This window comes from Phalacrocorax carbo, chromosome 7 (assembly GCF_963921805.1).
Source record: "Phalacrocorax carbo chromosome 7, bPhaCar2.1, whole genome shotgun sequence".
Taxonomy (NCBI): Eukaryota; Metazoa; Chordata; class Aves; order Suliformes; family Phalacrocoracidae; genus Phalacrocorax; species Phalacrocorax carbo.
In genome coordinates this window covers 50,353,138-50,377,819 of record NC_087519.1, presented here as the reverse complement: position 1 = coordinate 50,377,819, position 24,682 = coordinate 50,353,138, and the positions used below count along the sequence as shown (strand labels likewise).

General features: G+C 42.8%; 1 protein-coding gene across 6 annotated transcripts in view; it reads left to right on the top strand.

Moving 5' to 3' along the window:
* MECOM (MDS1 and EVI1 complex locus) overlaps positions 1 to 24,682 on the top strand; it is a 347,700-nt gene that overhangs the window by 139,951 nt on the left and 183,067 nt on the right. For all 6 annotated transcript variants that reach the window (XM_064457948.1, XM_064457946.1, XM_064457947.1 and 3 more), the window contains exon 2: positions 13,633 to 13,982. In XM_064457948.1, the coding sequence (XP_064314018.1) occupies positions 13,633 to 13,982 (350 nt within the window). The remainder of the gene's footprint in view (positions 1 to 13,632; positions 13,983 to 24,682) is intronic.

The following is a 24,682-nucleotide window of genomic DNA, read 5'->3' as shown; positions in this document are numbered from 1 at the left end:
ACTTTAAACAACAAATGGTATTTATTTGGTCTATCCCGTTCAACTGAAATACCTGGACAAAACTGATGTTGAGCTCTTTTTATTTTTTTTTTTCTCCTGCAAAATTCCCTGTGGGTGTATGAGTGCTGGGGGTTTGGCCTCTGGTGACAGAACACAAGGTTAACCCTGAGACAAAGTCCCTGGTGAACAGCAGGGAATGGAAGCAGGCTCTCCTGCATGGTGGGAGTCTGCCAGACCAGTCTGGGAACTGGGCAGCATCTCCGGTGGTCTCTGCTCTGGAGACATGCTTTTTGAAGGCACTTTCTAATAGACCAAATCTCCTTTTGGACCACAGCACTTGGTTCAGGTTTTTTTGCATTTTAGGAAGTATAGCTCAAGCTTTTGGTTTTGCTTTTTTTGGTTTTGCTATTGATTGTGCTCCCTTGAGGCTGGTACATTTGAGTTCCTGGTGCTCCTATTGATCTTGGAGAGGAGTGGTGATGGTTCCAGGGGGAAAGCGGGATGGTGTGGTGTGAGGAGGGGCACAGCCAGCTCTGAGCATGGTACCTGGGAGAGAATCCGATAGCCAGGCTCGTCCCTAACCCTCCCCCTTCCTCCAGCTGACCTTTCCATAGCCTCAGTCCAGCGCCCTCACTAAAATGCAGCTTTTTCCTGTGCCCGATGTGGGCTTTTGTGCAAGGCTCACCAGATTTTAGTCTTTGCTTTAGAGCTCCCTGAATGCTCGCGTTGCTGTTTTCCAGCTTTACCCCTGTGGGCTGTGGTCTGTACACAAACCACGAACCAACGCTCTGCAGAGCAGCCGGGCTGTGGCTTTGTGGGGAAGCCATAAGGGATGCCAAGTCCAGACAACTTGCTTATTTTCTGAACTTGCCACCAATTTAGTTTGTGACTGTAGGTCAGTTGTGCGCGCCCACGTGGCTGCAGTCTGCCCACGGGTGAGCCGGAGGCACGGCTGTGCGCTGAGTGCTCTTTCAACGCGTCCTCACGGTAACACTTGTATCTCTCTCTTCCCTCTGATGCGCTTGGAGTTATGCATGGCCTTACCCAACTTGCTGAATTAAGGTTCATGGGAGTGCAGAGGAGGTCAACTGCACACTGGTTTGATGTCTGCTTCGAAAAGTACTCTAGGAAGAGTTGCTTTTATTTGACTTCAGCTTCTAATGAGCTTACCAGGGAAAGTTTAAAATGCAATTTGTTGCTTCCACTTCCTCACTCAGAAAAACCTCTTCCGTGAGCAGCGATTGCATCGCTGCTGCTTGAGCAAGTGCAGCCCACGCTGCTCCTGCCTTGCTCCGCTCTCCCGGTACAGACACCGATGCTACAGTGAAGTGTGTCTGACAAAGGAGGACTTTTGTGACCGCTTATGGCTTTGAAGTGTAACCGTCCTAGCTTGAAAACTTCTGAGCATTTCTGGCTTTATTTTGGAAAAAAAGAAATCAAGTCATTCTTAGAACAATGTCAGGAAAAGCCGCGTCACATAAAAATAAAAAATACCCCTCCAGCCATTTTTTGCTCAAGAACTCCATCACTTCCATGATTTAGGATGTGTGTCTGTGTGTGTATATATATATTATATATACATTTTGTATATATATGTTCTAGTCATTATAAACAGTACTTAAATCCATGTCTGTAAACATAAATAGATATATAGTTAAGTACTCTTTATAACATAAGATTAGTCCGTAGTGACATAATAAGTAGAATTGAAGTATATAACAACCGCATGTTAGTTTGAGCTTGTAGGGTCCTCTGTGATCCTTTGGGACGGAGAGTGCTGCCTGGGCCAAGGTCTCTAATGGCGTGGCATCCAATTACACCGAGGCTGAATTTGCTCCATTAAGTGCTATGTATTTATTTAAGCTGTCATATATCAGCCTGCGCATGAAAACAATAGAACTCGTGAAGATTGCCAGTTTGAAAAAGAAGGGGGAGAAAAAAAAAAGGTTATTTTTCAAATTTGCTTCCAAGTTATTGGGATGAACCAGAAGCTTTCAGAGTGCTGATTTATTGCTCTCTGTTAGCAGCTCACCAGGACCCCTCTGCTTCTCCAAGATCAACAGCATCATAGAAAGCGATACAAGGTGTATGGAACAAAGGGTGGAATAAATTACATTAGCAGTTAACTTTCTTTACAGTTAATATATATCAATAAATATCTACAAAATGTTTGAGGCTTTGACCAGGAGGCCATGTAAAATAAACTGTAGTCCTACTCTTTTTCTTCCTTTCTTTCTTTTTTTTAAGTCAAAATAGATCTAACTGATGTTAACTGTTTCACAGCAGGGGTCTCGTTCTGGTTTCACACTGGTGTCACTGTTGATTTTGGAGGGGGGATGTGATCAGAATAAGGACTGTCACCCCTCCCGCCTTACAACAGGCTACTGGTGCTAGGAGAACACTTAGCATTTCCATACTGTCCTGCTTTGCATCTTCAAAGCACCAGGGAGAGATGAGCTATTTGCTGTGGGGCTCATCTGAGGCAAATGACACATGATCCCGTGGAAGAAACGGGAAACCCAGGAGGGAACGGGAGAATTTGTTACTGGATATTTTTGCAAAAGCAACTGTGTGCAGTGTCAGAGCTACTCATTTCCAGTATAAGCAGAGGCTCTATGGCTTGGTAGATCAGGGAGGTGAGAGCCCAGGAGGTCTTTCCTTTTAGTCCTGCATGTTCTGAAATATCTTCTCGATCTTTCATTTTTTTTCCCCAGCCTGTCTTGAAAAACTCTAGTCTTTGCTGGTCAAAACCTTCCCAGTAGTTTCTGTGTGTCCAATATCTCTGGCCATGAAGTTTTGGCTTGCATGGAGGTCTCCAAATACATGAGATGAGAACCTCATTGGTAGTCGGGCTCTGGGTCCCCGAGAGCTGCAGATGGATGTAACCAATTTTGCTCATTTTCCTCCAAAGAAAAAGGGGTGAACAGGGTGAGGGGTTGCTCTGTGTCCAAGTGGAGGGTGTAAGGAAGGGTGTTTTTTTGGCTGAGGTTGCAAATACCTGTTAAAGAGGGAGCAGGCACCGCCCCGGCGCCGGCTGTGGACCACCAGCAGGGGAGAGAAGCAAGAGTGGAAAACTCTTAGATAGTGTTGAAAACCTCAAAGCAGTCAACCCACAGAGAGCTTACCCTTCAGAGACGTGCTAGGTAAAAATATGGCCAGGCAAATGCTCTCAGAGAAGTTTCTAAATGGCATGAGGAACAATTTTATAGGAAAGAGGTGACAACATCCTGGATTTGCCTAATTTCTGCAAACACTTTTCCTTTTAAAACAAGTCTCCTGATTGCTCAGCAGAACTCTCAAAGCTGTAATATTTGGGGTTTGGATTTTATTTTTTTAACTCTCTGAATGTTTTCCTTTTCCATGGTTTTTTGGTAACAACATGGAAAAGAAAATGAAGCTGCTCTGAGGGAAGAGGAAAAAGAAAGAAATGGGGGAGAGCGGAGTGAAAAGAAAGTGTTTTCAGGGGAAAGGCTAACCTCTGTTTTTCAAACACCCTTCTGTAACAGAGGATGCAGACAGGACATGGGGAAGGAGCTGTGGTCACTGGGAGTGAGGCAGTGCAGCGTTCTTCAAACAGGCTGAACGAGTACATATGTCTCTATGGGTGATGTGGTTGCAAAAAGCCTAGCGTTTCCCCCATCCTCTTATACAAAGGTCAAGGAAAATAATTGCTACAAATCCTAGTAGCTCATCACGCACTCACGTATGCCATGTTTTCTAGAAAAAATAAACTATCTGAGAAAGGCAACGGAGAATTGTAAGTGTATTTAACAGGTGCAGTTTTCTTTTGCCTCTATCCTTGTTTAAAGTCATACTGCCACGGACTCGGGGCTTGCCTTAGGGCAGCTGGTAGCTTTTTCCTGGTTGTGCTTGGATCCGCGCAATGAATGTTGTTGGATTCATGGACAAACCTTATCTGCATGACCACTGAAACTATGATTTCATTGAAGTCATTGGCAAAAGTCCTACTGACTTTAAGATACTCCATAAATTCCAGTTTGCTGGGACAGACCTGCCTTCTGAAATGTACCAGGAAACACATGGGTTTTATTGATCATAAACATTTTCCTGATATTAAAAACTAATAAGTGCTTATTTAAAACGTACAGCTGGGACATGTAGAATTTAGTTTGTCAGAGCAAACTGTGGAAGCGTTTAGAGGAACGGGCAGTGTCCGAAGCAAAGAGAAAGTGGAATCAGTGGAGATAATGTAGATAAATCGGTTCAGAATGCTTTGTTTTCTTCTGGAAAAAGTGAAGCTGGAAAGATTCTTGCACTCTAAAACAGTGTGTTTTGTGTTGAGTGAGATACCAACAAGGAGAACTTGTCAAAGCTATATGTGCCAGCTGAGGACCTAGGTTTCATGTAAACAAATGGGAACAAGTTGCCATCTGTGTCTTGGAATAACCCCACCCAAAACAATGCTGTCACGTGGGAATGAAAGTGTTCCTGCATACGATGCAATAAAACTGTCCCAAAGGGTTTGGTGGTTTTCTATTTTTCTAGAAATGCAAAGACTTTACTCACCCAAACAAGTTGGATATAAATGTATCATGATGCCCTACAGAATGATGCAAAATACACCCGCACGTGTAACGTGAAGCATAGTTGCTCTTAAGATTCATGATTTTTCTAATCAGCTAAGTATGCCCTGCTTATTACTGGGTGACCTTGCAGAGATATAACTACAGCACATGCTGCTGAGAAGTCACTCACAGGAGAAATTGTGGCCTTTTATCTCCTCAGAAACAAATGGTGGAAACCAGTCTTGCCAGACCTTGAGTTTTTGAAGTAGACAGCATTATAGGATTGATTATTTGATACTTTTCCTGATTAGTGTATTTGTTATGAGTATTTCTGTTAGTGTTTCAAGGACTGAGCTGCAGTGTATCAGTGTCACTCAGCTATAATTAAGACTCTCTCACTGTAATTGCATAATTAAAAAGCTGTCTGGCTGATGGTACAAAACCCTCTGTCTCTGCTCCGCAGCAGCTCAGTTTTCCAGAGGCAACTCGTCAAAACTCCAGCCTTCCCTGAAATACTTAGGTATAGCATGTGAACAGGTACATCGCTGGTACCCTGCGTGTCCACCGGGCCTTCTATGATAATCCCTCAGCTCCCGCCCTTTCATCCCCAGCTGCCTTCTCCCCACTGGTCCGTGTCCTGTTCTCTTCCCAAGCAGAGTTGCAGGCAGGCTATCCCTTTGGGATTTAGGCAGGGCAGGCCCCCTCACCGCTGGTTCCTGGTTCCCCAGGGCCTTTTTGCAATGCTGGTGTGACTGTACAGGCATAAGGGAGAGGATAGGGTGGCTGAACTTTCATCGGGTGTGGGGTTGTTTGGTTTTTGGTGTTTGTTTTTTTTAACATTTTGGTGCTTAGAGTGAGAATTGCTCATCTTCCCAAAGCAGATGTATGGGTGTTTGTAGGCTAGTGCTGAAGCGGCTGCTGGCAGGAAGGGGTTAAATTCCTTTTTATTTGTAACAGGCTTTTGAAACAAAACTTCATGACCTGGCTTTTTTTTTTCCCCTTCAAGTGATTACACTTTGCCGCATTATAAGGGAGCCAATGCGTTTGTGTCTCGGGACCATACTCTACCAGACACTGACATGTTCAACATCTCCTGTGGCTTACCAAACACATCAGGGATGTGGACCTCCCTCTGTTTTCTCATTATGCCAAATAATGAAATGTGGAAATAATTCTAATCCTTTCTTCTGTTTGCGCTGTACCTCTGAAAATATGATAAACTCAATCCAATTAAAAGTCATTACCTCTACGAGGCTCAGTCTCTATCTATAACCTTTGTTTTATAATTCACTCTGTTATCTGTCTTCATTATAATTTGGTAGAATAGTCATCTTTTATTACTGCTTTCTGTTAGAGAGAGGCATGTGATTTCCAGTGCTACTTTGTGACACATCTCAGTTTAAAACTGTAAAGGTCTACTAATGAGTAAAAAGAAGTTCAGTTATGCTGATTTATTACACTGAGATAAAGTCTCCTTTGCGTTGATTACAATACTGTAGGTTTAAATCATTGTTTTGATTTAAAAAATTTGTCCTTTTGCAGCAATAGTTTTTCACTGTGTCAGGGACTGTTAAAGTGCATTAAGCTTTCTGCCTTACCCCAGCTGATACAGTTTTAGTTAAATTTTGTTCCCAGTTAGTATTTTTTTTATATAAGTAGCTGATCTCACTAACTCACGTTTAACCTTCCTGTCCTTAGTTTTTTCCTAAGCATGTTGGCTTCTCGTGCTGTGTCAGTGTGAGAATATGTGTCATGTTTACCATTATGGCAATCAAACAATGAACAAAAGCTGGTTCCTCTAATCCATTTTCCTCCCTTAGCAGTGACCAGTACTCAGGGCTCAAAATTTCAAAGCAGATTATTTTTTCCCTTGGGTCTACTCCACATAGAGGGTCACGAAGGACGGTAGTGAGTATGCGTTGCTCCACTTGGTTGAAATATTTTACTAAGATACAAATTTAGGCTGTTAGTGTTTCAGCGTGCTTTGGGCTGCCTCCCAGCAGGCGTGGGTCTCTCCAGGCTCCTCGCTAGCTGCAGATCTGGCCCACAGTATATCAAACCCTCCAGCTGGCATTTCCCTCTTCTCTTATCCCCCACTCTGTGTAACCCAGAAAAGATTTTGAAAGTCAAATATATATTTATTCCATTGAGGAAACTTTATCAACCAGCACCAAAGTTTATTGGCACTAGCTAGTGATATAATGGGTAGTTTAAACCCTGCTAACTGCGAATAATTTTTCAGCGGTGTTTATGATTGCAGCAGACTCTAACAGACCAGAAGTACAGATAACATAAATATTTCTACCAGAGATGATTGTACTGGAACTATAAATAAAATTAGACTTAACTTGTAAATAAATTCAGTGTGTGCCAGACAACATTTATAATTCTTTGTTGCTGCATGTAATGCAATAATTTATATGGAAAGTGTGCAGAAACACAAGCAGCCAAATTTTGCTTTTCAGTTACGCAGGTGCGACTTCCCCTGACATCAAGGAGAGTGGCTCCCGTGTAAATGAAAGCAGAATTTGACCCATAGTCTCTCAGTGCTGGACTCTAATTAAAAGCCAGCATCTGGTCCGTGTCAGATGCTTTTGACTGTGTTACTCAATTAGACATGAATGACACTAGACAGAGCACCAAACGCTACTAGTTATTGTAGGGGCTGATAGTGAGAATTGCCAGAGCCGCTGGGCAGGTCCCCGTGCAGTTACTATGACTTTGCTGGTCTAGTACCAACGCTTGGCAATGCTGAAACTACCCTGTCTCAAAGTCCTGATGCTTTTGAGCGTGCATAACTTCGCTTCTCACTTGCCTGCGGACAGGTTTCTCCCAAGCGCTTGGTGCTCATCCTACCCTCAGGAGCTCACTTCTGCTCCCAGCCTGAGCCTCTTGTTTCAGAGTTATTTTTTTCTTCAGACACAATAATTTAAGAAGCAAAAGCTGCTTCCCATGCAAGGAGGGTTTTTAATTTGTTTTGTGAAATACCCGCACTGCTGTTACTGATGTGCGTCTTGCAACGAGGCTACTGGCAGCCCTGAGCCCTTTGCACGGGGGGGCTCCAGCGTTGATCCGCATTGAGCTCCCTTTCCTCTTCACATAGACACTGCAGCCTGCGGTGCAGCACCGTGAAAAGTTGGTGATTTCTGTACTTCAGCCCCAAAGCGTGCTGTGCTCAGGCTACCTTTTTTGCCTGCCTTTGTCTGTGCAGCTTTTCCTACAACTCCCTCTTCTGCCAGCGCTGCAGAAGGGTTTGCTCGGTGCAGGGAAGATTTGCCGAGCGTGCTGTGTGAATGCCCTCTGCAATCTGCAGGAACACGAAAGGAAAGCTGAAATCTGGGCACCACATTTCCCTCTCGCTTTTTACATTAGTGTCAGCCTAAAGAAATTTGAGCGACTTCAGCGAATTTCAGGACAGACGCTGATCTCATTTATTCCTTGGTGGAGGTTTAAAGTAATCACTCTGGATTTAAGCTGTGTAAGAGAAATCAGAATCTGGCCTTTGGGGACACTGCATGGGTGCTTTGGTCCCACTTGCTCTTGTTGCATGGTCCATGGGCATGGTTTTCAGGGTTGGACCTTCTTAGTGTTTTCAGGACAGATTTGGTTTTCTCATGCTTGTGTTCAGGTCAGGTAATAAAAATATGCAAAACACTCATGTGTTTGAAGGCTAATGTTTGTGAAACTGTTTTTCCGTGTTAACTGAAGTAATGATTCAAAACTGCTTCAAGTGCTGGGTCTATCTCTACCCTTGCTTGTAGTGTCTCTTGTTGTACAACCAAACTTTCTATTTGTAAACGTTTTTCTCTCCCCTGTTAGTTTTATGGTTTTAATCTCACTGGGAATGACTAGTTCTCTTCTGTTTAGAATCTAATCTCATTTGATTAGGTTTGTGTGATGCTTTTCACAATGGAGTCCTGTCTGGGGCCCCCAGACTGTGTTACAGTACAAATAATAATAAATAATCGTCATCAGGTCCAGCTCCACAGAACAGTTCTGTGAATAGGGAGTGGTACAAACCAGTTTCAGGTACGTTAACTGATAAAATGTTCAAGTAGAGTAATGTAGCTCTTGGCTAGAGGCCCTTCTGTGTCTGGAGATAGTAACCCAACCTCTGCATGTTTCTGAAGCTAAGGATCCCTCTCTGCTTCTCCTCTAGGGGATGTAAAAGTGGCCCCCTCTGAGCCATGCCTACGTGGTGTGGGGCTGTCAGGTGGCTCCCATGTAGTTCATTGCTGGCTATTTGCTCCTTTTGAAGCTAATGGGTTTCCTTCTCAATTTTCTGCTTTTCCTAACGTCCTGTGTTCTAGACCAATGTGGATGTGTTTTGTAACCAATCAGTCTCTGCCCGTAACAGTTTTTTCTTTTACTACTTGTTCAAACAGAAATTCAGATAAAGGTGTCTCATTTGTATGCAACAGGAAATGCCTGCCTCCTTTCCAGATAGCCCTGCAAATACTCCTCACTGATTTCCTCAGCGCTGAATAGAAATGCTAGGTCAAACAACTATAAATGCTTTCCAGCCTCTTTAAAGGATCCGATCCAGGGCTTTGTGGTACATTCAGGTCCACCCTTGCCTTATGCAGGAGAAGGGACTAATTCACCCAATCCTAATATGTTCCCCCAAAGCCTTCATTAATGCATCCTCGCCAAAGGTTTGTATCAGGCATGGTCTGTGCTAGCAGAGTTAAAGCTCCTGACATTGAACAGAGCCAGGTCCTTCTGATGCCTAGCCTTTGGGGCTTGGGGTCATCTTTTTCACCTTTGAGAAGTGGCAAGCATGAACCTGTGTGTATCTTCTCATTGCAGATAGCCACATCCATGTTTATCTCGGCTCTTTATGCTGCTTGGAAGATGATGGTATTAGAAACACTCCTGAAGTAGGCTCTCTAGATGCTTTTGCTTCCAGCCTACCTCCTTCATCTGGAGTAGTCAGCCACCCAGCTTATGATAAAGTTACTGGCGGCCACGTGCCTGACTCCAAGTACAGAGAACTGGATTTACGTGCTGGAGAGTTTATCAGTCAAAAGTTGCTTTGGGAATGTATATCCTCAAGCACAGATTACCTGAAGAAGGCAAGAATGGATAGTCTGTATGGATATGTTTGTTTGTTACGGGTGGATTTGGGTCTGGAGATCTGAATGCAGACTTGATCCTTGGAGGACTTTGTGTGAATTTTGAGTTGCAGACCACCCTGAAACGCTGATGCGTGTAACAGGCTAGCGTGTCCACTTGAAATGTGGCACAATGGCGTCTCACATCAGCTGCGGAAAGGCACGGCTTCACTGAGCACGCAGCCCAGTGTGCTTTTGAAAACAGCATTCCTGTGCCTCACTAGCAATTGCAAGCAGTGGAAAGTGGTTGGGTTGCGTTCAGCAACCTCTGCCTCCTACCTAATTGCTCTTTCAGAGGAACAGTGCGCTGAACTGCTAAGAAACATCCGAATGGAAGGAAGTCCTCTCCTCCTCCCAGCCATGCACAGGAGCCCTCTTGGTCTCGAAATGACCCCAGGACCTGGAGTTACAGCAGTAGCTTTGGCACGTCGCTCTCCGGTCCTCATCAGGCACATCCCCAGCACGCAGCCATGTGGCCTTTTTCCTGCTGGTGTGCAAGGTTGTGTCAAAAGTGCAAAGGCAGGTGTCCACCCTGGTCTTTTAGTAGCAATTAACCTTTCCTCCTGGGTTTCCTTTGAAGCTTGCTCATGTTTTTATTACAAAATAGCGGTGAAGAATTTTATGGAGGCTAATATCTAAGCTTCCACATTACCTAATCTCATCTGTTTCCTTATCTAGGGCCTTGATTATATTTCATCCCACTTCTAGTGGGGATAATTACTGGACTTTAAGAAGCCATCTTAAATTTCAAATCTACGGTGCTATCTGTGTGAATGATTTGCAGTTCACTGGGAAAGCAATGCTTACCAGCACAGTCCCTGGGTCTAATTCTAACCTCACAAAGATTTTTTTCCATTAGTCAATGTCCCATGGTTTTGCTGGAAGTCCCTCTGATCCATGTGGGTGTAAATTTTAAAGGAAAATAGTCCCACACAGTCTCAAAATGAAGACCAGGTCCTGGTTCATGGACATTGATTTTAATATAGCTTCTTCTATCATTAATTTCACAAATATGTCTTAATGGTCTTGCCATCTCTTGGTCAGTTGTAATTCAACTTCTTAGTTGAGATTTTAAAATATATTTTTGTTAGAATATGTTGCTATTTCAGGCAGAATAATATTTCGGTAATCTGTTTTACCCGCACTGTTAGGGCTTTGGGGCATATAGGCATATTATATTTTCCAGAGCTTTCAAACTGAAAGCCCGTGTTTAATGATGACATTGGGTGTGGCTGCTGGAAATCAAAGGAGGCACAATAGACCCAGCAAATGGATTTGTCTCCCTGCCAGGCTTCCAGAGGCCAATTTATCAGCTGCAGGTTTGACCCTATATGGCTAAAACCGAGTGTAGCCAGAATGACTGAGATAAGTATAACTGAGGCCTTTGAGTCTGTGAGAGAGAAATTAAACTGGACTGTCCCTGTGGGAGAAAAAACATCTGCAAAGCCATGCTTGCTAATTGTTTAAGGCTCAGCTTGTGCTGGCTTGTGGGCTGAGGAAGGTGGTCCTTTGGGGAAAGGCACAGAATGGGTCGCTGCTTGCTGTGACTTAAATGATTGGGCTGAGCTGCTTTGTTGTTCAGTGGAGGGGATGGGGCACAGGGAGAGCCTTGGTTTGAAGTGGCACTGCTTGGTGGGATGGGCACAACAGCAGTGAGCACATGAAATGGGCTTTGTAAAGAGTGTGAGTGTCGGACACCTAGCTGCATGGAAAATCAGTAGGATTTTGATGCCTGAAGTTTTTAAAGCCCCCCTTCCAGTAAGCCATGTGCTTGTCATCATCTAGATCACTTGTCTGTGCGATTTCTCTTCCTGCATGCCATGTGTTTACATGGGCTGGGGTTTTTTTGTCCCTGTTTCAAAAACAGCTGAAGTCTTTTAGGCAGGACTGCAATCTAAACAGCGGGGGAAGACATCTGAGTGGGAGCGAGCCTGCCCTAGGTGGACGCAGCATTGCTCTGGCCCGTGAAGGCAGGGAGTACATCAGAGTTTCAGGGATGCTCAGGAGGCCTGGACCAACCTCTCTCATCCATCCCACCATGCTGGGGCAGCAGTGACACCATGGCATAATGGAGATGACTGCTAATGTGGTCATTTCGGTGCAGGGTGTAATGAACTGTGATATCCAGGTGCTGTGTCCCTAACCTCTTCGTGTCCTTTTTTTCCCCTCTTCCTTGGACTCCAGGCTGAGTGTTGTAGTGGGTCAGGCCTGGGTAGGAAAGTACAGGCATGGTCTCATAGGTGCTAGGCATAGAGCAAGCTCTCTGCACCGGTGCTTTCATGAGCCCTTGAACATCTTTGCCAAACTTGGCACTGTTAAGCCATGACAGGCAGGATTTCTGAAGCACAAGCTATGGAAAAATCCCTCTGTGTGTCCTTCTTGGCTAAATGGTAGAGTCAGTCAAGATTTTCTACTTCTCAGAGCGCCAGGTATTAGGAAAGTGACAAACTAATCAATATTGGGTTCAGTTGTAAAAGTGCAGGGAGAATCTGCCAAATCAGAGGCTGAGGGAATGGGTAACTGAACTTTCTTGTGACATGTATGGGGTCATAGCCAGTGCCACATAAAAGAAAGCAAAGCAGTTCATGGCTGTGAATAAATTGCTCACAGATGAAGAATCCAGTTTGCCAGTCATGTGATGGGAGTAATCTATTCAAATGATTTGTTATGTCCCAGTGTTTGTCTTAGGCAATACCAGAAGCATGAAAGTACAGATATAAAACTGTGAGATAATATGTAACAAAGATGTGAGAGATAATGGGCTATGACCAGTTTCCAGTGGAAAAGGCATACGGTGCTAATCTACCATGGATAGTTTCTTAAATGAGCAAGAAATTGAAAGAACATTTTAAAGTTTCCTGTTTCTTCACTGAGACGGAGTCATTCTGAATGCCAAGCCCAGCGTAACACTTTAATTTCTGGGCCAACCATATTATGCAAATATCCTCATGCTCAGATCTTAAATACCAGATCTCTCAGCTTTATTCCTTGGCAAATAGTATTCTCGCCTCCTGTTTAGGTTAGAATTAAGCAGAATGAGTTCTGGTGTGTAGGAATGTATGGCAACATTAATAAAGTTAAATGAATGTAAATAACTAAGGCTTTTTTTGGTTAGTTTGTCTTTTTGCTCTTTTTGCATGTGTTATTGAGTTGAGTACTGTATTGCTGGTCCAGCTAGAGTCCTTGCTGAAGTCAGAGTTTTTTGATGAAAAGGAATTTACAATCAGCTTTACATTTTGAGCTGTCAAAAATAGTGTTGTTCTTTTTTCTCTTTTCTTTTTTTCGTTTTTGTTTGCTGGCTAAGCCTCAGAGATAAAGGCTTTTTTTTTTTTTAAAGTGTTTTGGATCTGCCCCAGTTTTCTTTGCAAATGTAAGAGGAGAAGGTTCATGTTCTCTATAAGGTGCTGTTTGGATCCTGAACTTATTTTAGACCATTGTGTTTCTTGGAGATCAATGGTGAGACACTGATTTACATCAGCTGAAGTTTTTGCCAAGAGTTGTGTGGTAGGCTGGATCCTTTCCTCCAAAGATTAATTGGAGGCCATCAAACTTAATTTTGGCTACTTTAGGTTTAGTCTGTCTCTCTGAAAGACCAGTAAAGCTTTCCTGCTTTTCACTTCACTTAAATTTCAGTTGTAACATGTAATGCTGGCTTTCAATTGTAATTTCAAAGGGTATGCAATGTGAAGCGCTATATCCGGGTAATAGGGTGTGCCTGCATATACATCTGTATGTAATTCCCTTGCTTGTGTTCAATGATGTAAACCACTTTTGATGTCAGGAATATTGAGAAAAACACTATGTACTGCCAGGCCTACAGTAGGGAAAAGGCTCAGCTCCTTCCAGGGTGAGGGTCTGCTGTGTGACTAATGATTGATGAAGGTGCCACCCGCCTATCACTGTCCTCTCCATTTCATGTGCAGGCTGAAAGGGTTGCGTATGCAAAATCTGTCAGGATATTTCAAACCCTACCGTTTGGCTTTATTTTCCAGGTGACGAATGTTTGTATGAAAGCTTTCCTGAACTTCCTTTGGAGGAAGCACCAGAAGCTGATGGAGAGGCTGCAAACATCCAGTGTCCAACGTCCACCAACATTCAAGAGCTGTCCTCTCCAGCAACCTCCAGCGAAGCTTTCACGCCAAAGGAGAGCTCTCCTTACAAGGCTCCGATATACATTCCCGATGACATTCCCATTCCTTCAGAGTTTGAGCTCCGAGAATCCAACATTCCTGGAGCAGGATTAGGGATATGGACCAAAAGGAAGATTGAAGCAGGGGAAAAGTTTGGCCCTTTTGTAGGAGAGCAGCGGCCTCACCTTAAAGATCCCGGTTACGGCTGGGAGGTAAGACACTTTACATTCTTTTGGTCTGTTGAACTCTCTTGCGTGTCTATAAACACAGAAATATTTCTAGAATTTGAGTCCTATCCTGCGGCAGCTAGGGGATATTTTAGTGTACGAAGACTGCTTTGTGGCCTTTCAGCGTTTTCTGGATGGAAACAAGTGTTAATTGAAAAAGAAAAAAGGCAGGAATTATTGTTGCCCTTCGTGCACGAAATCTGTCTGGGTGGATATTGGCAGGTGAAACGTCTTTTGGGGAAGGAGAGGAAGAAGTTGTGCTGTTGGAACGCTTCTGTACCATTTTTAGTCTGTTCTTGTGCAGTCCTGTGGTATGTCTGTGGGTGAGGGGTTTGCAAACAACACTGCTCTATCGTTTGAAAAGCAGCTGGGTGCTGCTTTCAGGGTTGTGCATTGCCACTTTCTGTCGACAATGGTTAGAATAGCCCTAAAATCTAGCATAGTGTGGCTAAAATTGCTATTGTGGAACCTTGTGCTACTCAGGGGCTTTGAAAGTTGAAGGTTTGATCCTGGTTCCATTTAACTTAATGGGAATTTTGCCATTCATTTGGTGAAAGTATGTTTGGATGCTGGTGTCAAACCTAGCACACATGGGGATGATGTGGCTCATGTTACTTCTGCAGATGCTCTGAGAAATGTTGCTTTTCTTGAAGGAGCTCAAGGCCTCCTTTGGTGTGTACAGCAGTTGCCTGTTGCTTTCCCTGCCTTTGGGGGCAACGTGTTTTCCTCGCTGTGATATCGCTGTGGAGCCGGCTGAGTTGCAGGTCCACGGTCGGATCAGGGCTTTAGACCTCAAGTAGTGCACGTTGCCAGTTGTGTTATGGTGTAACAAATGCTCTCGCATGGTTTTATTCATAGGTTTAACAATGTGCTGTAGAAACAGAGCGCAATCTTGGCTTTCCATCTGTACGTTTCCCTCGGTTTCTGATAAGGGGAGAAGTGCAAGGTTTGTGCAGCTCTCCAGGGGCACGACTGACCTCTGGAGAGCTGGGAGTTTCATTTTCCCAGGAAAAATGGAGTTTCGCTGTGGAGCAGAGCCTTGCAGATATGGTGGAAAATAAAGGTTTGATTTGCTTTTAACCGTCCATAAATACTCAGTGAGTTCATTCCAAACTTTCCACCCAGTTGTTTAAGCTCTGGTGAGACCTGTGACAATGTGACAGAATAGTGTCAGAAGAAATTATAGACTTGGCAGCACTCTATCAAGTTAATAGAGCCTGATGCAATATAATTGCTGGTGAGAAATCTTTATTATTTGGAAAAGGCACCAGGAAGCCATAAAATATGACTTTTAACCACACCACAATTAAGCCTAGATATTGATAACAAATTGGAGCAAAACTGCTGAGACGTGGCTGTACTTGCATGTTTAACATATACTAAAATTAGGGTATTTTTAAAGGTATTCCTCAGGTGGTATAGTGCAGGATAGCCCCACTTACATTGAGGGGAACCCATCTTGATTTTCACACCGTTAGATGTTGATAATATACTGCAATATTAGAGATTAGTTTTCCTAATTAAAATATTTAGGATTTTGGGACCTATGAAATCCATGCAAGAAATGCGTATCTTGATAGTGCTGGAAGCCCAGCTGGCAGACTGAATCTCTTTTCAAGTTGCAAAATTCATGCCTTTTGTCGTGTATTTGGGACAGCTGGGGAGAAGCTATTGAAAAGTGTTGGAGCAAAATCACACAAAATCAGCAATTGAGTCCCTCTGCAATTTGGCCACTCATCTAGAAGTACTCTGCAGTGCTCATGGGAGCTTGAAACAGAATATATTTTCAACAAGTGGGCGAAGGGAGACAAAGAAATGCTGGTTGCCAGTTTACATAATGAGTAAAATGGCACGTAGTGAAGGTTAAGGCTAAAGGACAGATGTGGGGGGACCTGGTAGTGCTGGAGAAGACCTTACCAGTGCCCATGCCAGACCAGATGGTCGTCATCACACTGCTCTGGAAACGACCACTACCTTGGACCTATGCCTTGGGATTAAAAAAAAGGGAGAAAGAAGCCGTTACTGGTGTGCGGGCTCAGGTAGTGTCAAATGAAGAGTGGGCTGGTGAGGGAAAGGTATATCTTACTGAGGTTTAGGCCTCGGGAAGAGCTTTTCTGGTGTCAGTGTTTCTGCCTGAATGGACATTTTTGTGAAGCAGGGTGGTTTTCCTGCCAGGTACCAATAAGTAAGCTAATAAATGGGGAATTCAGTCTGCTGTTGCTGATATGAAATTTCACCTTGATTATTGTATTTTAAATGAAGGAAGGCTGGAGCCAAAGTTTCTGTATGGTACTGACTGGGGATATAAATGACTTTGTAGTACGAGGGGTTTTAAAATATTTTTTCCCATAATGATACTTGCATGCTGAGTGAATTGCACTGATGTAGCTGCTGTCAAGATATTCCTTTATGTTTGATTATATGTAATTCCTAGAACAGTTCGTGGCTGTATAGAGGTCAGCTGTATCTGGTGGCTTCAAAAGGCAGGATCCCTCAACCAGCTCAACTGCTCGCTGGTCCCACAGGCCAAAGAAAGCATTTTGCTGTGTCCTGGCTTACTTGTTTCTTCACCTCACGTGTGCATTGCTCAGAGAAGTACATAGTGGGGTTGCAGCATTGCTAATGTCTGTGTGCTTATTTAACTCTCTTGAATAGACTCCCCTGCAGCTACAGTGAGGATTACCAAGTAATTGGAAAAACCAATCCTTCAATTTTATCTGCATTTTTCTGAGTTTAAGTTGAAACACTGAACAGAGGATGGTGTTTGACTTTCAAAGATGATGAAGGAAGAATATCTGTTCAAGAAAATAATTAGCATAAACGTATTAAAATATTTCTGGAAGGAAAGCTGAGCATCTTCCTTAGCTGTTTGCTAACGCTGTGTATGTTACTGATTTTGCTATGAAAGATTTGATCCTGTTTTGCAATTGTTTAGGATTGCTAGGTAACCTAGAGTCTTAAACTAGAAAATTTCAACCCAAAACCCTACATGCACATTGCAGGGAAGGCTTTGTAGCTACACACAAATATGGACTCTAACGATGTTTTTGGAAAGGACATTTTTATAACAGACTACGCTAAATTCCCTTGCAAAAGGTTGTCATAGTTTTGGGTGTTTCCAGCTGTGGGGTACTTCTGACTTCCAGTTTCTGTGACTGATGTGCATCTGAGTTGATACTAGGATTTAGCCTGTAGTGGTGGGGAGAGGAGTGTAAGCTGGAGTAAATGCTGCTGTTAGCTTTTGGAGCCAGGCAGTTGATGATGCAGGAAAAACTTGCTGCAGAAGGCCGAGGAATTTCATGGGATCTGTTCCTACATTCCCCTATCGCAAGACTCCCTATGGCATCGATGCAGAGTTTTGTCAGAGCGAGTACAACAAAACAATGTCTATTGTGTCCATTTATATACTTCAGCCATAAAACACACTCTGGGACAAAGAGAATTTGTTGTGATATAGTTGTGCTTGGGTCATGATTAGAGTGCTGTAGCCCACTTTAAATGAAAAGCCATAAATTTGAATTTTATCTCATTTTGCGGGTCTAGAGCCGAGCATTATCTAATCAGGTATTGGTTAGCTAAAGTACAAATCGAACAGGGGGTCACCGGACAAGGGGAAAGGTCGAGCTTTTTTGCAGTTTGTCACTGAGGTTTTAGTATTTGCCGGCAGCCCGAATATCCAAGGGGTCGGGAGGCTGTTGCTCAGTGGTTGTTTGAAAAGGGAAAATTGACTGCTGCTTAATCAACAAAGAAAACAAGCTTTTAAGGGATGGCAGTAATTTTTTTTTAAACAAAAGCAAGGGAACACAAATTTAGTGATTTCATCATGGTTCATGCCCTGCTATGAAAAACAACTGGGACAGTATTTCAAAGAAAGCCTTTGAATAGGTCACCAAAGCACCTATCTTCGACCCGCTTCTTCCGGAGTACATCAAATATTCAAATGCAGCTCTCTTACTGCTATAGCAAGCTCAAAGTCTCATTCATAGGTGCAATTTCATCACAGCTTTTTTTTTTTTATCCTGAACTTCTATTTCTTTACTAGGAAGGTAAAACCAGGAGCAATAAACTCTAATAAATCAGACTTGTCACAGAAGTAGAAAATTATTATAGAGCTTTATAAAGCAGCATATAATCTGTTTATAGAGCAGAGTATATTTTCCTGTCATGACAGTGAGGCTGAAAAACCATTTCAGATTTGGTAGAGCATGCTTGAGTTGATGCTATTACCCCTAAATGGAAAATAGGAGGCTGTTTGTTTATTTGTTTACCTCTCCTCTTATATTTTTGGTGTGCATCTTTTGGGGAAAGCTGGATATCTTCTTAAAAGTTGTTTTGGAGTGAAGGCCTCCCATTGATTATTATAGAGACTGGAATAGTTGCAATTTTAAACTTCAATTCTGTACTCTTTGGCTTTTTTTGGCTTTATTTTTAATTTAGGTTTATCTGAGATTGCGTTCTAGGTGTACTATCTGCCTTTATGAAAATTAAATAATAAGTTGCAAAATGTAAAGGTATAGGCTTTTAGAGCTGGAATCTAATGTATATGGTCCCAAATGCAGCTTGTAGTGCCTAAACCATCATGTTCTTGCTCTTAGCATCTGAAAACTTCCACTGTAACAAGCAGGACTTACTGGCTGATTCTGCTCCATGTATTGATATTATCCCCCATTTCTGGGTCTGCCTTTGGAAAACCCTTCCCAGAACGTTAAAAGCAGCATCTCTTTAATTATAAAACCAGAACAAAACAATAACATATTTGAGCACAGGATTCACGCATCTTAAAACTCACGTTAAGCTCTTCTTAATGTTGGTGCTGAGGGAAATATTTCCCTTGTAATCAGGGAAATCACACTGGGAGAGAGCAATAGGTTGTCTTTTGCAAAAAGGAAAAATGAAAAGAACAAAGACTTCATCACCTCTGAATATTTTTCTTCGGGATATGGAGTTTATCCTAGTGTTAAATAAAAACCCCTTGATTTTCTGCTGTCGTCTGACACTTTTTGCACTGCACTGACTTACAGACCAAATTGTGACCTTTTCTTTCATTGTCTTTAAAAGCATTAGCATACAAGCAACTCCACGCTGGACCAGGTGGTTGGAAAGTGGGGAGATTCCTTGCCTACGTTCTCTCCTTGCGTGTGGATTTCAGCAGTATAAGGGTGCCAGGAACCTTTGCAAAATTACTATTGAAGCAAAATCAGGAATAGGAATGCAGGTTATGTTTTCTGAAATGTAAAAGGATTAATTTTTTTAATAGTGGAGGGGGGAGTGGGTGCTTTTTGATTGATACAAGACCAACCCGGTTTTGCAGGTAGCGTATTCTCCCTCAGGTCAACAGACCATCAGCTTCTGGCAGCTGCAGGTGGGGCTGACATCCTTACCTTTTCTTCAATACATAGGTGATGTTCTATCCCATTCGGAGCTCAGCTTTGCAAGGCATAGGGCACTCTGGCTGAGATCCAGTAAAGCACTTAGGCACGGGCTTATCATCAACAGGATTACCCAGGTGCTTGAGTTAAGCACGTGCTTAGCTGCTGTGTTAAGCTCTCTGTTAGGGACGGAGTGTTCAGTGCTACATAGTATGGAGTTCATACCATATATCTTGCCTGGGGTAAGTATGCACGAGGGTGCTTAAGGCAGCCCCTCGAAGGTTGTGTACAAGGCAGACGTTATTGACGGTGCTGCTAATGCTACCAGTCTGAATTCTGTTGTTTGCATCCGTGTCTTGTGAGGCTGTGACTGTTAGATGCTGCCACAGCAATAAGAGTCCCGTAGCAAGGTGGGCAGGTGTTTCATGAGCAAAGTGTCGCTCTAGGAGGCGATGCCAGTTGTATACCCCAACCAGCTACCTGGCGGTTAATGCCAGCTTTCTCCCTGCTTGGAGGACAGACAGTTTATAATTACAAATGAACTACAGTCAGGTCCTCAAATAGCAAGATATGAGCAGGTGGACTTGTTGTTCAGTTTGAATTAAATATATTTGACAATAAAAGGGAGCTGTTGGTCCTTTGGGTTGTTTCATGTGGATGGAAGAGTGTTAGGACACAGACCATGCAAAGAGTAGTCCACTGTTGTCTTTCTCTATTGTTCCTTACTTCCATTCTTCAATTCTCCTAACTCTTTGGTTAACGTGATTAAGCAGTCTCACATCATGAGGTCAGTAGGATGTGATACCCTGTTTTTTTGGACAAAGACCACAACCTTTCCCTGCTTAGGCAGAGCTGCTGCTCACTGGAAGGGGGAGCAGGAACGAGATCTGCAAAGATCCCTCTTTGGCTTTACAATGGAGCTATTCCCAGAAAATATTCAAAACCATATTGCACAAGGCGGATGTAGAGGCTGCCAGAAGGGAGGTGCTGCTTGCCCCTGTCCTGAGCTGGCACTGGGGCTGCTGCTCACGGCGCTGATAAGTCACTGAGCCAACCCAAAGCCAATGTGGCAACAGCATCAGGAAGAGGTTTTTGGCCAGTGCAGGGGCTGAGCAGGTGCTGGTGTGCTGGGTTTGTGAAATCTCACAAAGAAAAGGCAAGGCAGTGCCTGTGTCTCAATTAAACCTGAAAGGGCTTGTGTAGAATTGATGGTTTCTCCACCCACGGTGGATGCTCCACCATGTCCTTGACCTTGGGGGCAGGAAATCACCCATTTCATGGCACGGTCTAAAGCCACAGAAAGCTCTGTGTAGGTCTGTGTGTGCATTCCCCACAAAGCCACTGAGGTTTTAATTTAATCAGGAGGAGCATTAACTCCTGAGGGAAGGAGAGTGAAACCATGAGGGTCAAGTGGACTTAGAAGCAGGAGGGGGAGAAGGAAGTTTGGTTTTTGGTTTTGGGTGTGTTTTTTGGTGTGTGGTCTTTTTTTTTTTTTTTAAAAACCTTCTTCAGAGCAGAACTGGGGGGGATGTTTCAGGAATTTGTACTTCTATGCAAAAGATGATGGTTATTTTTCACTCAAACATGACCTGGGTAGATTTTATTTGAGTCAGTAGCACTTTGTCCAAGCAGGTTATAGCAGTGAATAAACAGAGAAAAGCTGTCATTGGAGTAGGTTTATGAGATTATCAAAATATGAAGAAAAATTGTTGTAAGGTATGCCAGATGTCCCTTTAAAAGACAAAAGCTGTAAATTGAATTTAGCCGTTAAGAAAGACAACATCAGAAAGAAAAATAGAAAAGACAGAACTGAAGAGAATAATAATTGCATCTAATAGAACTGACAAACAATCATAATTCTTCCCATTAAATAAATATGTTATAAAAAATTTATTATGAAATGCCACATTATGCAAGCCAGGATTCAAAGATGAGTTCTTTGCATTAAGTACAGTAGATGCCATTAAGGAAAACAGTCAATATGTCACTGAGCCACGGCCTGTAAAATTAAATTGATTTGGTAAATGTAAGTAAGATAGATCTGTTTGCTTTCATCATCAATTTTGAGTGGGTGAACAGGTGATGTCACCAACCTGGGAGCGATAAAGATGCAGGACCATCTGGAAAGCTTTGTGATGGATGGGCAACTGCTTTTGGATAGTGACAGTGCTGTGGTACTTTGTCACTTGGGATGCAGTACTTAATAACTTTTCAATACCATCATAATAAATTTCACTGCCTTATTAATATAGAAATGGTGAGTTATTACTGTGATGGCTATTGTAAATAACAAGAGATGCAGCTGTCAAAAGCTGATTGTTTGGGCATGTTTCTTTAAGCAACACAGTTGACTTGGGATAATCAACGTATGTCTATACCAGCAGAGTTTATTGCTCTTGTCAAAAGAAAAAGCTGCATTATTCAAAAATTATATGAAGTCCATAATAAACAAGTTTAATATATTATCAGATTTTTCCTATAAGTTTCCTAACACAGAACAATAAATCACTTTTAATAATGCCTTTCTGTGTACAATAATATCCTTATGCTGTAATAATGTCCTTTTCTAACTATTCGCCAAACAGAGAACTTCTGAAAAAACAGAAAAGTATCTCTCACTCGTCAGAACACTTACAAAATTAAATCTCCCTATTTCATTAAAAGGCTACTTTTGATATAAAGCTGATGGACTCTAGCTGTGTCTTTCTTTTTTTTTATTTTAATTGAACAGATGTAGTTAAAAGTAATCTATGACAAAGAAATAGAGACAAAATTATAACCATGTGTCCCTAAATACTGGCAGGAAAGAGCATCTGTGGGTGTTTTATGAAAGCCCAGGACTGCGCCGTGACATTGCTGCTAATGTCATCGGTCTGAGGACTGGAGAGAAACAAAATGCATAGATAGTTGTTAGCAGATGATGAATTACCAGATCAATCATTTAGCACCATTCAGAGTATTATACCATTGTTCCCTGGGAAGATAATTAAATCAATGATGTCTTTCTTATTTGTGTAAAGAGGCACCAACTTGTAAAGACTATCCAAAGCTCCTCAAACATATTATTTCTGGATTTTTTTTTTTTTAAACCTCTGCCTTTCAGGCTCTAGCTTTGTCCCTCTTTTCAATTAAATGTCTCTCCACCATTTCTATGACTGCTGAAAAGAGAGCCAGCAGTCTATTAACAGGCAATAAAGTTCAGGAAGCCTAAGACTAGTTTCTTGGGTCAGAGGTGAAAATTGCATACTAAATGAAACAAAGGTGTGTCTTGATGGCTCAACAAGCAGTGGAGAGGGGAGCATACATGTGGGCAGGAGGAGACGGTCATCATTAAACAGACGCAAATGAAGACAGGAGTTAGTGTACGGCAAAACGCTTATTAACCCAAATGAACACATGCACTTCAGAGGATGTAGCACTGAGGTTTGGCATTTAAACCACCACATGATTTAATGGTACCATTGAAATCTGGGCATTTGGTCTAATAAAGACATCGCTAAACTTTAAAAGGAAAACAAAACGCCCAACTCCTGCTTGCTGGAGCCTGCAGACTGGGATGTGTTCAGTTCATCCGAATGGTACAAAACTACACATATCATATTTGGAAGTAAAGAATAGAAAAAATAATTGGCTAATAGGGTATTTCCACCCCAGAGAGCATTAATATGGCATTTTATTGATGTGACAGCCCTCATGTTTCCTGGCTGAACGGTAGGTGGCACATGCAGGAGTGAAGACACCCGTTGTCATAATCCAGCCCAATTTTATGTGATCATGTTAACTTTGGTGCATACAATAAACATGAATTTGGAGGAGAAAAAAAAAAACCAATGTTAAGTAGCTCTTCCTTTAAAGTGCAGTCCTAGCATTAAGTGTGGAAAGATGTAAAAGATCCCGCAAAAGGCATAACGTTTCATCAGGTGAAGCCTACGGTGTAAAGGGGCTCTTGTGTATAGTGGGTTTCCCAAGTGTTGTTCTCAGTCTTAACTTGATGAAGTGTATTGGCAACGTGCATGAAACGGGCTTCGGTTCACTCTGAGTTCTCACATGCTGTGTTGGAGGCCCGGTTCGTAGCTGCTCAGGATTTCCAAGAGCAACTTTCAGTGCCTTCCTGTCTTCTTGAAATGGCCTCTAATGGTAAATGGGCTTTCTGAAAGTGTAAATATGACTATATATGTATTTTATTCAAGATTAGGTCTGAATATTCATGTTTTCTAAGAGATTTGCGGTCACACTATTTCTGTTGCTTACAGCAGTGGGTATTTCAAAACCACAGCAATAATTTTGCTTTTATGCAAAAACGTAAATCTCTCTGGGGTGGGAAAATGGAAGTTTGGGTATGGGAAAGCTTCAGCATTACTGCATTTACAGAAAGTGTTCTCTAAAGCTGAATTTTAAGCAGTCATCTAGTGATAACCTCTGCGTGAGTCAAAATTTGCATGTGAACATTGGACAAAGTAATTTTCCTTGTTTAGTGTTAACTCGGCACCTACCTATTTGGAATACCTACATGCGTGAGCACCTAAACGTGCAGTTAACAAGCAGGAGAGAAACCAGTTTTTCTGTCTTCCTGTAATGCTAAAACCAGAAACGATCCTACCAAACCCCCTGTGTCTGCAGGGGAAGACGGTGTTGATGCCCAGTACAGAAAGGGAGAGCCGCCATGTGCTGCAGTGCCTCGCCGTGCCCTTGGAAATACGCCTCCTCTTTTGCACAGAGGACAACTTAAAATTTCCCCCCAATTAAGACTATGAGAACAGGCCTTTATTTCTTTCTTATTTGAAGATCTGTGGTTTCAAAGTACAACTCCCTTGACGAGATGGCCCCAGGTGGTACACCTCTCTTTTTTTTTTATTCCTTCAATGCTCTTTTCTTCCTCCTCCTCCTCCTCTAGCCAGTGCTACTGTCTTCCATGTCACCCCCAAACCTTGCAGCCAGCTGGGATCCTTGCTCTGCCTCGTGAAAAACCCTGTAATTTCCTTCTGCCCAGCCTCTTCCACAGCCTTTGCTAGTCCAGTCTATCTCTGCCCTTTATATCTGGCCCTCATCTTGCTCACTTTTCAGCAGCTTACTGCTGTGGTGGACATGTTTACCTCCCGCATTGACCGTGCCCACAGTCTGCTAACCAGGCTCTGATTGCCTTTTTGTGCCTGCATGTATTTTAATTTTCTGTGGTGTCTTTTCCCATCTCTGCTCTCCTCATGTCAGCATTTCAGTGTCCCTTGGTCCATCCAGGCTCAGTGCTTCACTGCTCTCAGGGACAGAGTCTGCCCGTACACTTTTTCCTCTGCTTGAAATATCACCACTTTCGCAATC